At 41.8% G+C, this 13,348-nt stretch overlaps 1 protein-coding gene across 1 annotated transcript in view; it reads left to right on the top strand.

Moving 5' to 3' along the window:
• Nucleotides 1-13,348, top strand: part of CHN2 (chimerin 2) — a 268,972-nt gene that overhangs the window by 126,371 nt on the left and 129,253 nt on the right. The window contains exon 2 of the mRNA XM_032483801.1: nucleotides 8,792-8,830. Within this exon, the coding sequence (XP_032339692.1) occupies nucleotides 8,792-8,830 (39 nt within the window). The remainder of the gene's footprint in view (nucleotides 1-8,791; nucleotides 8,831-13,348) is intronic.

Genomic DNA, 13,348 nt, shown 5'->3' with positions numbered 1-13,348 from the left:
TTTTCTCCATCTCCACTGCCACCATTCAAGTTCAGACCACTAGTGTCACCTGCCTAGTCAGCTCCCCGATTGGTCACCACCCTGTTATATCCCTCCAACCCCCTTATCTTCCCTCCCTCCCATCTTCTCTTCCTCCAGTACCGATTCCATACTGCAACTGGAATGGTCTTTCTAACATACAAATTGGACACTGCATCCTCCTTGCTTACATGCCCCCTTCCCCTTCCTTCTAGAAAAAGGTAAGCCTTCAGCATGGTTTTAAAACCCCTTAATTATCTGGCCCTTACTTGCCTCTCCAATTTAATTCCTAGCCACTCTGAAACCTACACACACACACGCATTCACACACGCACGCACACACACACCCGTAGTCTCTGTTTCAGCCAGCAGGCTGAGCCACTTCCGGCTCTCAGTGCCATGTTCTGTCTTGCTTCTGGTCCTGACTGGCTACACCCTGGCCCACTAGTCATGATCCATGAGCCCATTTGTCCACAAAGGCACTCCTTGCTGTGGGCTTCTGTAGTAGATATCTGGGTAACAGAGTGCCTCTTTGACTAGGCTTAATGTGCAATGATTCTAGAAGTTACTTATGCTTCTCTTAGTCTTTGGGGACCCTAGGCCTTGCTGTTAGACTCCATTTTTATGGGATAATTCTTGAAGGAGCCCTGGACAGAGCTGATTAATGCCAGAGGTAACTGGCCAAGGCCTGGGGAAGGGCCTGACTGGCACAGGCCCCACTCAGCCTCCTGAAGGTTGAGAAGTTCTGGTAGATATTCCTCTTACATACTCCTCTTGGACATCCTCTTGCTGTTCACTTGCCTCCTCATTTGTTTGTGTCCCTCAACAGGAATGCCTGTTTTGAGTCGTGAAGAAGTCTTGCACTTGGCCAACTCTTATTGAACACCTACTATATCCTGGGAGACAGTAGTCAGGGCCAGCCATGCTGTTTGTGCCCGGCCGAGGGGATGAGTCGGGGCTGAACCAAGCCTGGACTCCCCTCACCAGGCCTGTGCTCTGACTCAGGGCTGTGTCTCCCAGTGGAAGCATCTTCTTCACACACAGGTGCTGTCCAGTGGCCAAGCCATGCACCTGCCTGAAAAGGGGTTCTTTTTCTAATTCATCAAAGGTACTCGAGAGGCTCCGGGTGACCCAGACATCAGAGAAGATAGATGAGGTTCTTGCTCTCATAAGTGCTGTCTAGCCTGGGGAGACAAAATATAAACAAAGAAATATATAAGGACATAATTTTAAAAATCTGATAATGAAAAGGCTCTGCAAGGAATTTTAAAAGGTATCCGAGAGACAGGCTTTAGATTGGGTGGTCCAGGACGATGTCTCTGAGAAGCCAGCGCATTTAAGCTGGGATCCAGATGATAATGAAGCCAGCCATGTGGAAAGCAGAGGGGAGAGTCCATGTAACATCTCTAAGACTGGAATGGTCCTGATGGAAAGAAAGGCCAGAGTGGCCGAGGCATAGTGGGCAAGAGAGGAGACTCAATGAGATGACCAGGGAGAGGTGGCCAGGGGCCAGATCACGCAGTGCATGAAGCTTTACCTGCCTTGTTCACTGAAGCATTCCCAGGCCTGCCTCGTTGTATTTATTCAATAAATACCTGTTGGACAGAAGAATCTCATCCCGCCTCTGCATACAGAATAAGTGGCCCAGACGGAAGTTCCATGTGGCCCCAGTGCCCTCTAGTGACCACAAACTCCAGCCCAAGGCCCTCTGTGGATGCCTTCATCATCTTCAGAAAATCTCAGCTTAGCCTTGGCCTTGGGGCCCAGCCTGGGGGCCCATCAATAATTTCTGGACTATGTCTTATTAACTAGTCTCCTCAAATAGAACTAAATCAGCTACAAAAAAAATCTGTGAAATGAAACTGACAGATGCAAACCAGGCCTTCATTCCTTACCCAAGCAGCAGTTTCCAAAGAGAATACGTGGATGTCTAATTTCTCAGGGGAATGCAGGGGACCTGTATGGGTGACAAGCATTAGAACACATTCCTGTATTCTTCAGCCAGTGTGACAGCAGGAGAGCTCTGTAACAGCCTTCACATCTCAGTGTTTCTCGGCAGTCAGGATGGTCTCCGGGTCATCTCACGGCTCAGGCGTGGCACCACTTGGCTGGAGTGGCCTGATAAGACCACAGCCGCAGGCTGCATGTGGTGGCTCCTCACACACTTCTGAAGCCCCGAGCTTGGGCATACTGTACGCGTGCAAAGACAGATTGCTGCGTGAGCACAAACATCACACACTCTTCGTGTGGTCGTCATTTGCTTTCCTTTGGATCCCAAACCCATTCTGGGTCCATTAAGCTAATCACCCAACAAATTCTGAACTGTCATCTCATTGTGAGGCTGTCCCACGGCTGACTGAAAAGCCTGTTTCCACCCAACTTCCCTGGAAAAAGCCCATGAACTGCAGCCCATTTGCAAATGTGTGCATCAATAAATCAAAAGTGATGGCAGAGACCTGGGTTTTCCAGGAGACGCGATGGCAGAGGGAGGGACGCAATCCTTCCACCCTCTATTTTCCAAATGACCCCCTTGATGCAATACAGGCAGCTTTGTCTGAAATACTCTTAAGGCTGAATCATCGCCAACTTCCTTGGTAGATCATTCTTGAACTTTTTCACTCCACTGATTTTCCAGAGCCCCTGCATGAGTTTCTCTGTTAGTGTAGTCATCCTCCACTGAGCCGGGCGAAGGCATCTGGCCTCCTTGATGTTTACAGGTATTTCCTCTTTGATTGTCACTTACCCAAGTGTAGCACATGGCGTTCTCTAATTTTCCTTCATTAATCAGTCCCCAAATTCCTTTACATTTGCTTCTCAGGTGATTCCATCAAATGAACAGATTTCTGGATCTGAAAATGCTTGGAAGAATATAGCCTTCCAGCTGCAGCCACCAAAACATGTGGGATTAGCCTGTTTTCACCTCCATGACCATATGTTTCCACAGAGTCATTTCCAGGAGCAGAACGTTCTGTGCCGCCATTTGCTTCCCTGCAAACGCATATACTTAGTTTCATCCATTTATTTTTCTAATTGAGTCTTAAAGGCATCAAAAATTAAAATGTATATTGATAATAGCCAGTGTGGGTGAGGACATGGGGAAACAGGCATTCTTGCACACACTGCTGAGAGTTCCAATTGATACACCTTTCTGAAGGCCATTTTCACAATAGCTCTGAAAATAAAAAATATGCAGACCCTCTCTTCACCCAGCAGTTCAGTTTCCCAGAATCTAAACTACACATAGAACATATCATTGAAGCATTGTTTTTAACAAATTGAAAATAACTTCAGTGTCCATCAGTTGGAAATGATTACATAAATGAATTGAATGCACTTTGGTATACAGATACCATGCAAGACCAAGCTACAGTTCAAAAAAAGACCCACAGGTCTGTATGTACTGACATGGAAAAAGTCCCAAGGAAAGATCATTAAGTTCAAGAGCAAATCACAGAACACTATATATGATATGAGACCATTTTTATAAATGTTTATTCTAGCCATTTACAAGAAAAAATCTGGAAAGATTCACTCTATCTATTCATGGTGGGTTTTTTTGAGGTTAGGAACTTACAAGAGATACTTTTTTAATTGTTGGGCTTTTTCTGTTTTTCAACATTGTGTGTATTGTAAATTTAGTGAAAACAACAGAGATTAAATAATTTTTGTCATGCTTTTGATCTAGGAAGATGACTTTTTATGACACGTGCTCTTGATCACCCCTGTTGCCCTCTCTTTGGGTCTCTGACGTGGAAGAGATTTCCATGTGCTGATCCCAGAATTCTTCCTCTTCTTCCCGTGGTTCTGAATGGCAGCACTGTCTTTGCAGGATTTACTTACTTTAGCATGTAAGATTTTCTCAAGATTGCTTCCAAGTTTCAGCTGTACCTCCAGGTCTTCTAAACCAGCTTTTCTTTTTTTTTTATTCTTTTCTTTTTGTTTAATATGTTCAGATTCTTTATAAATTATTTCACTGTCGTGGTCTTATTATCTATTTTTGTAAGGTTTTGATCATTTTCTAGGCATCTGTGTCTTTTTTCTCTTTCTCCTCTCTCTTTAATAAGCAGAGATACCTGCTTCCCAGCCTGCTCAGAGTTGCTCATTAACATTTATTTCACAGAATTTTTAAGAAGACTGAGGGAACTGGGCATAGCCTTTTCCTACAGAAGCCCTAGTCTCCTTTCTTTTATCTTCACTCTTAGTTCTTCCTAGACTAATCTATATGTATTGCATGCGTTACTGTAGGAATTATTTTTGTTGAGTCTTTTTATTTCTGCTTTATTTTCAAGGTGGTGATTTATTTAGACAGTATGTTTAAAAAAAATAGAGAGAAACTACCTAGCACTCTTATGAATTTATTTCTCATTCATTTTAATTTTTATACAAGCAGCAGGAACAGAAAATTAGGAAATGCAGTTGAACAAAAGAAGAGAAAATTAGAAATCACCTATATTTTCACTACCAAGTGTAACAACTGTTAATTGGATTTATAGCCTTGTAGATCATTTCTATGAATATAAATATTTATCTTTTCCTTAAAATGGGATCATACTTATTAAATTGTTTTGTAACCTGATTTGTTTAATACTTAATGTAGCATAAATATTTTTCTGTGTCATTAAGGAAAGATAATAGTAACAGCAAATACGGAGTTTACTACATGCCAGACACCAGACTGAGTATTTAATGCATATTAAGCTATCCTATCTTTACAACATGCTATATGTTGGGTAATATTATTATTTCCATTTTATAGATTGAAAAACTGAGGCACAGAGAGATCAGATAACTTGCCTAACTTCACACAGCTAGTAAGTGACAGAGCTAGGTTTTGAACCTAGGTGGTCTAGCTCTAGAGGTCATGCTCTGGACCAGGAGCTCTGACCCACACCATCATTTTCATGGCTATAGTATACGGTAACTTACTGAACCACTCCCTTATTTCTGGTCTTTTATATTAACTGTTACACACAAAGCGCAAATGAACACCTTATTCAAATATTTGTCTTTGTACTCATGTTCAGTTACTACCTTAGGTTGACTCCCATGAATAGAATTGCTGAGTCAAAGAACTTACACGTTTTTTAAAGTTCAGTTACATGTGAGTCAGTATTTTTAAGCAATGTATTTTCTAAGCCACTTTGACACTCATAATTTATTATTCCTTTCAAAAAATACGTATAACTGTCTTCTGGGTTCAATGATAGTATTTGTTTCTTAGAATGTGGAATTTATTCTGTTCTACTTCCTCCTCCTTCCTTCTGCATTATACCCATTTCTCTAAAATACTTAACAATATAATATACCCCTCCTCAAAGTATAATGTCTTATGTTGTCAGTACTTCCTATACGTGGCATCTCCTGGACTTTAACTGTTAGATGAAGCGTATGTATTGATGGAATACTGTCCTACCATTTGACTTGATGTCAGTTTTCATACCACTAATTTTCTTTCTTTTCTCTATTTTATTTTCTTCTTCCAAGCTTCACAAAAATTGCAGTAACGGGTCTGTTATATAATAATTTTTGTCTTGATGTCAGTCTGTGTAAAGCAGGGTGGACCGCCTGGCAAGGATGATGCTGTGTCAAGCTGGAGGGCACAGCCCCTGCTGTAATTCCACCTCTGCCTCTCACTTGTCTTATGACCTTGAGAAGGCCGCTTCGTCATTCCGCATTTCATTTTTCTCATTTGCCAAATGAAGATGGTGAACTAAATGACCTAGAAAGCCTGTTCCAGGTTAAAAAAAAAAAAAGTGTCTGGCTATCCAAGAGTAAAGTAGATTTTGAAAAATATTATGTGAAACTGGGGCAAATGTGATGTTGGTGGGGCAGTGCTGGAGGCAGCTAAAGATTTGTTTCAACATATTAAAAATATTTTGTGCCTTGTTGCTTGACCAGGGCCTCCTAACAGTGCACTTTTGTGGCTTGTGAAACGAGTCTCTGAGACCAAGGTAATTATAGTTGTTCCACTGAAGCATGGCAAATGGCCTCTCACTTTGAATTCTTTTATGAGAAAGAAAAACCTTCCATGACAACAGCACTGGAATTTAATTACAGGCTCCAGATCTGGGGGCAAGAGTAGAGACAGTCATTGGCTGTGGCCACGGGAGAGAAGACAAGAGCCTGAGCTCACCTGGGAAGGACCGGGACAGGGTGATGTTGTGACAGCAACACAATGACATTAGTGGGCCTTCATGGGGCTCATGCTGTTTGCCAGGTGCTGTCCCAAGAACTTTATACACATTATCTCATTTAATTCTCACAATCACCCTAAGAGATTAGTTATAAAGTAGGTACATTTATTTTTCTGTCTTATAAAGATGCATATTGGGAGGCTTTTAAAAGAAGTCGAGTAACCTGCTTCAAGTTATTCAGCCAGTAGTTGTCAGAGTAAGATTTGAACCCTGAGAGTTCATTCATTTATTTAATGTATGCTTTTTGAATGTCTGTTGTATGCCCGACACCCTTCTAAGGGCTGATGTGGCCCAAGTGAACGAAGCAAAATTCCCTGCTTATGTGGAGTTTGGCTATTAGTGGGATGAGCCCAGTAATAACAAGCTAAGAAGTCAATCGTAAATGTTTCTGTTTTATTCCAAATGCAAATGGGAGACATTGGAGAACTTTAAGCAAGGAAGCAGGATGATCTCCAGTCTCCACGGACGGCTCTCCTCACCTCTGTGTGATGTTGCCAACAGCGAGCAACCAGAAAGGTTTGCATTGTCTGTGTGCAGGAAAGCCTCAGTGAAAATTTAAAGGTTAGAAGCCAGTATTTCAGACGAAATGAAATTCTAGGCTTTCCACAGAACAAGACTCAAATGGACAGTGAGAGGTCATCTAATCCTAACTTCTGACTTTCGGTCCGAAGGCCTTAGGACATGCAGATCGAGCGTCTGAACTGTGTTTAAAAACCTGCCTAAAGGAGACTGCTTATTTTGGGGGATGAGCTTCCCTCAATATGTAGAAAGCTACACTAGGGTCTGAATGTTCTTGACCACCTCATCTGGGGGTTGTATTCACCTTATGGTGATGTAAATCTCATCCAAAATAACAAGACAGCTTTGGGTAGATACAATCTCAGGGATTCACATTTCTGTCTCTCTGTGTGTGTGTGTGTCTGTGTGTGTCTGTGTGTGTGTTGATTTTTATCTTTGAAAAATATTTTGGAGGGCACCATCAATGCTTTAACATACAGGACCTGGCTTTTCTGGTGAGGTGGCATTGTATGGATGGTTCTGGAATTTCATTGTAAACTCAGCAACATGATTTATTTTATTTGAATGTTCTTTATGCACAAACACTCATATTAACCCATTAAAATTGGTTTCTGTCACATATAGGATGAAATCAATTACCGGTTTAGGTTAAAAGCTCATTATTACGTTATCTACTTTGAGAAAAGTATTAAGAGTTTTACTTTTCTTCAGCAAACTAAGTTTGCATAACAACATAGACCACTATTCACACGCTGTATTTGTGTGTGTGCCTGTGTGGCTGATTATCCATAGACCCTGACAATGCAAGCCCAACAATATAGATTTATTTGTATGAAACTATCTCAGGAGGCATGTAGTTGCCTCTGGGATCGGGTGGGCCCCACAGAGCAAGTCATTAATTGTGGAAGAATTTAATTTAAGCTACACAACCATCACTGAGTAAGATTTGGGGAAGTTCACCACTCTTGAGTTAGTTTTTATTTATAAGAAGCATATTTGTTTCTCAGGAGGGGAGAAATTCTCAAACTACCTTACTGCGTGAGATTAGAAAAATTCTGTTCCTTTGCATGTAGTACTCAAAGTACTTCCTTTGCAAGTAATCTATGACAGTGGCACAAGGACAAGGGCCACATGAGACGGCTGTGTGATGCCGTGGGCGTGCAGAATGACAGAACAGTTTCCTTACCGAAAGGGGCTAAATTAGAGAACTTTTAAGGCTTCCCCAGCTCAACATTCTGTGATTTGGGGAGAAGGATTTTTCCCTCTGGCTGTTTAAGCTGGAGTCTGTCTTACGAAGACCTTAGCTATGAGCTCAGGAGGGCTCTGATAACTCCGTCAGGATTATAAATTCAGCTGTCAGCGTTGGGATTGTTGAGTTGACTGAACAAGCAGATTTTCCCCCATTGTCTGCTTTCTAGATTGATGAATAACAATTCCGTCCTCTCCATTTTGTTGTAACTCTTTCACTCTGACACTTCTGATTGCTGAGAGGTTTTCTGGAAATTTCCTAAGGCACACACTGGAGTAAATTCAAGGAGATAATGTGATTCCAATTGAATCATCAGTGTCTCTGCTGTCAGACTTGGTATTTTAGGAGTTCAGTTGGTTGAGTTGTACAACTTCCCAGATTTAACATTACAGACTTGCCACTGTGTCTTGCCCTCAAGTCTTAATAAAGGGACTAAAGGTCTGATTGGAATCTGTGAGGTGAATTATATGTTTATTATGCCACGTTAAGTAAATACTGTTTGAAAGGATTACTGGAGGTTACAATCAAGTTAATTGCTTTAAAAAATCTGTTTTGATTTACTGGGCCCTATGAAAATGGTTAAGCAATTGATTCTGTCGTGGTAAGCGACCTGAAGAAAGTGGTGCTGGCTCCACAAGGGTTGCGGTGCACGCTTCCTCCCTCATGCCCGGAACTGTCCCGTAAATGAGCAGAGAGTCCCCCTGGGACCGGAATGCAAGGGCTGCTGACAGCCTGTTGTTCCTCCAGAGAAGGCTCGTGTCAACAGTTTGACGTTCAGGCTGACCGATTGATTTCTTTCTTTTTATTCTAGATGCTGAAGAGTACCAGCCTCCAATATGGAAATCGTACTGTGAGTATCTGAAATGAGGATCTCCTCAGAAGTCTTTAGCAGGCTTGTCCTTTGAACAATTCTTGCCGTTGATTTAGTGCATGCAAACTCCCACATCACAGCATTGCAAACCCAAATCTTTCTTTTTCTACTAAGGAGAGATATTGGTCAGAGAGGACTGGACCTCTGAGAGCTGGCTGCCTATGACCCACTTAGGAATGCTTAGAAAAAGAAAGATGTACCTTCTGACTCTTTCTTTGGGGCTTCTCTTTTCTTTCTCTTTTCTTTTCTTTCTTTCTCTTTTCTTTCCTTTCTTTCCACAGCTGGTCAGCAGGGGTGAGTGTGTTGACATCCATGAATTATGTTCTTGGCCATTCATCCTAAAGCTGTAATATCATATGACATTTACCACAAAAAAAGTTAACAGCGAAGAATAATGTTTGGTCACTAAGGGTGACTCCGTAGAAACAGAGATCATTGTCTTATCATCAGTCATCAAGCCATCGTCTTCCCTCGTGAAGGCAGGCCGTTGTCATCACCTCAAGCTCATTTTCTCCTTTCTTGGTGTCATCCACCTGCTTGAGTAGTTCTCCAGCAGGAGAGGGGAGGAGTATGGGGGGAGGGGAGCCCACTGTGCTGAGAGCCAGGGCACAGGCTCCCGTTCAGGCTCTGCTTCTAGACAGCAATAAGAAGAGCAGTTATTTCTCAATTATGGATGTTCTATTGTTTCTATTGCACATTGAGACCTGCCCTGGGCCAGCCCCTGCCCTAGCTCTGCCTGAACTCTCAAATCGCACTGCAGCCTTAAGGTACAGGTACCATTATTATCCCCATTTCACATACAAGGAAACCATAGCTCAGGGAGGTTCAGTAACTTGGCAAAGATTTTAGGAGAAGCATTGGAGTGGCAATCAGAGTAGAACCAAGAAGCAAGCCTGACCCACAACCTGCAAGTTTCCAAGATATTTTTCTTTCTATTTAAAATTGTATACATAAGTATATAAATAAGCATATACATACACAGACACACATATGCATATACCTATGTATGCATGTGTTTGTTACAAAAGCAACACAAAACTACATAAGAGACAAACATTAGAGAAATACATAAAGCTGAGAGTAAAAATTTCCTACAATCCACAGACCAGTCCCCACGCCATCTTCCACTCCACTTTCCCAGTGGTTGACCCCTGTCAATTTTGGAAAGCATCCTTCTGAGTGTTTAAAATGCACATGCCTAATATTAAGGCATTTTGTTGTTGTTCCCTTTCATACAAATGGGCTTATGCTGTACCCGGTGTCCTTCAACTTGCTTGTTTCACTTCACAAGTATCTTGTTTTTATCTTCCCGTGTCAGCATATACAGAGGCACCTCGTTCTTTATCACATGAGTCTGTTCTTCCATCTGTGAAATAAAGGGGTTGTGCTGGGTCTCTAAGGGCCCTTCCAATCTGATGCTCTGCATTCTGATCTTCTATTTTAAAAGGCAGTGCTAATGACTTAGTAATTGGATGTTTTTGTTTGTTTGTTTCCTAATGGAGTGTGAAGTGCTCCGACAGTAAATCAACAGAATATCTGTAGTGAGAGGTGTTGGGAGCCCCATGACTTACTGCTCCTTGCACACTGCCTTGCACACAGCCTTGCATACATTAACTACCCAATAAATATTTGTTGAGTGAATGCCACCGCAGAGAGCTTTACTGAAGCGAAAGATAGCACTGGCTCAAATTCATTTCACTTTTTGACAAGAGACCTTGGGCCACCCAATGTATCTCTTAAAAACACTTTTACGTCCTAAGGAAGCCAGAAAAGGTGTTGTTGATTACATGTTCACCATACCAATTTTACCCGAGTAGATTGATTTTAAGTTTGATTTTTGCGTGTGTTTTTAATTTGCTCTGGAATCATAAGACTCTAGGTGTCGAAGGGATGTTTGCGGCCATTTAATACAAACCTAATGGCATGTATGAAGTTCCTCTTTATTATACCCAACTAATAGTCATCCAGATTCTATTTGAGAGTCTCTAGTGATACAAACTCCACAACGGCGGGGACTGGGCCATCAGCAGGGCTATTCACAGCATCAAAACCACACTGATCAAAGGCCTGCAGGGTACTACCAACAAAGAACTCTCCTTTGGTTGCCCTGGATCCATTAACTCTTTGAGTTTGGGTGTTGGACTACGTATAAACTCATCTAACGACATTACTATCAAGCTCATGCTACTTCATCTTATTCCCAAGTTTATGTCAGAGGATGAGCATTAGGAATCAGCAACAGCTAAAATGTAGTCCTTACCTTCCTCTAATTTACTGTCTAGTAAGGAAGACAGATGTAAACCAGTCAACATGCAAATGGACTGAAGCGACAATATACTGCTCCTCTGCCTCCTGGAATTAGAGAAGACTTTATAGAGGGGCTTAAAGTGCACATGAGTCTTGAAGGATAAATAGGAGAAGGAATCTGAGAGCCTTGTGGAACTTCGTGAGATACATTTCAATAGCTAAATATGCTAGAACAATAGCATTTTCCTTGTCTGAAAGTCCAACAAACCTATCAGAATATCAGAATATGAAATTTGTTTTGTTTTAAATAACCCATTGCTGAACCCATTCTGAACCTCAGGAATCACCCAGTCTTTCCCTTTGAAATGCTTTCAAACTATCTTTCGAGAGATGAATTTTAGACGTTGATGTCAGACTCACCGTATCTATGGAATCCATACTTTTCCATCACACACTTAATTTTTTAACTCTAGCAGTTACTTGGTACTTTGAAATTTCTCATATGTTTACTAGATACAGTTCATTTTGCCATATTATAGGACTTGGTTTAAAAATTGATTATTTACAATGATGATTAAAGTATATAGGTATGTTTTTGCTTTCATCCGTCACCTATTGTTGACCATAATATTGACTTATTTGATATCGGATTCTTATTATGAAGCCTTAGTCCCAATTACAACATTATTCCTAAAAGAAAATTAGTCTACTTCATAATGATCCTCTTTATGAAGCTATTTTTAAGCTTTAATGCCAATTGTGATGCTTTTAGGTGCAAGTAACAGAATATTCCACCAATCGCATCCATTGACATAAGCAAAAAGTCCAGAGGCACTGGCTTCAGGCATGACTAGGTCCAGCAACTCAAATGGCGTTACCAGAACCCAGTGTATACCTCCTCCTTTCTTGGCTCTACTTTCCTAGGTTCGTCTCCACTACTAGTAGGCCTTTGCCCTGTAGTCTCCAGAGAGCTACCCACAGCACCAGGGCTGCCACATCCTCATTGAAGAGCCAAAGACAGACAGACAGTCTACTCCCAGCAAAAGTCTTAGGATGGAGTCTCAGCCCTATTTGACCTGAGTCCCCATCCCTGACTCCATCACTGTGACCAGAGAGTTGAGATATGCTAACTGCCCTAAACCAATCAGGGTCTACCACCGGATCTCGAGAGGGATCACTCCTGAGTAATCCCCGAGACTGGAAACTTTGGAGTACAGTTGAAATGGGGAAGAAAGAAGCAGATGCCTAGAAGTCAATCAACAAATGTCTCATTTAGAAATGTAGACAAATAAGGAACCTTAGACATCAGCTCTCTCAAAATTTTATATAAAGTGTATAGCTCATTCATTAAGTCATTCATTCATTCATTCCAGAAATTCATATTAAGTCTTTGTGTTAGGCCGGCCAGTGTGCTTAGAGCTGTGGGGCCACAAGGATGGATAAGACTGGGTCTTGACTCAAAGAACAATGATGCCACACGAGGCTCCTTAAGCTCCTGCTTTCTCTGCTCCCCTTTCTTTTTCTTTCTTAGAAGTGAATGCTGTCACTTCCTGGGCTGTTCCCAGAAAAATAGTCTTGTCCCCAAATATCCTATATCTACCTCTAGTCCTTAATATTCAAGTCCAAATCCAAAAACACTGATGAAGTCACTGAGAGAGATTCAGTTTCTGTTCTTTAAAAAAAAAAAAAAAGCTATTTTCAAGTTTATTTTAAAAATCAAGTAGAGTCTAAAGAGTCTAAAGCTTAAGCCAGAACTGTATGAACTGTATGCCCTAAACAGACAAATTTAAAAGCCAGTCACCATGGGTATACTCTGAAAGACTTCATTTTTAAGAGGCCAATTGCCTGTTAGGTGACAGATGCTGCGGCCAGCCGCTCTCCAAGGTGGGCAGCAGGTCAAGCAGTCACAGCGTGTGTCTGTTATTGTAAAGAAAAGTTTAGAACCTTAAAATTCTGATCCACAGACCCCCCTGTATCAGAATCACCTGAGGGGAATAGTTACAATGACTGTTCCTCTGCCGGATCCCAGATTTGTGAATCAGAAGAGTGGGATTATCTGCAATTTATCACACCCCACAGGTGAATCTAATCACACTTAAGCCTGAGATCCCCCTGGTTCAAGTCTACGCACCCTCATCCTCGGGCTTTTCACCGTGCCGTGGGACGAGAGAACTCCATCCCCATTAAGACTGGACTTTCTGTTAGCAAGACGAGGCCTGCACACAGCAGGCTGGAGGTGGCTTTGGACCG

The sequence above is a fragment of the Camelus ferus genome, chromosome 7 (assembly GCF_009834535.1).
Source record: "Camelus ferus isolate YT-003-E chromosome 7, BCGSAC_Cfer_1.0, whole genome shotgun sequence".
NCBI lineage: Eukaryota > Metazoa > Chordata > Mammalia > Artiodactyla > Camelidae > Camelus > Camelus ferus.
The sequence above is the reverse complement of the archived record's forward strand: the minus strand, read 5'-3'. Positions and strand labels throughout refer to the sequence as shown.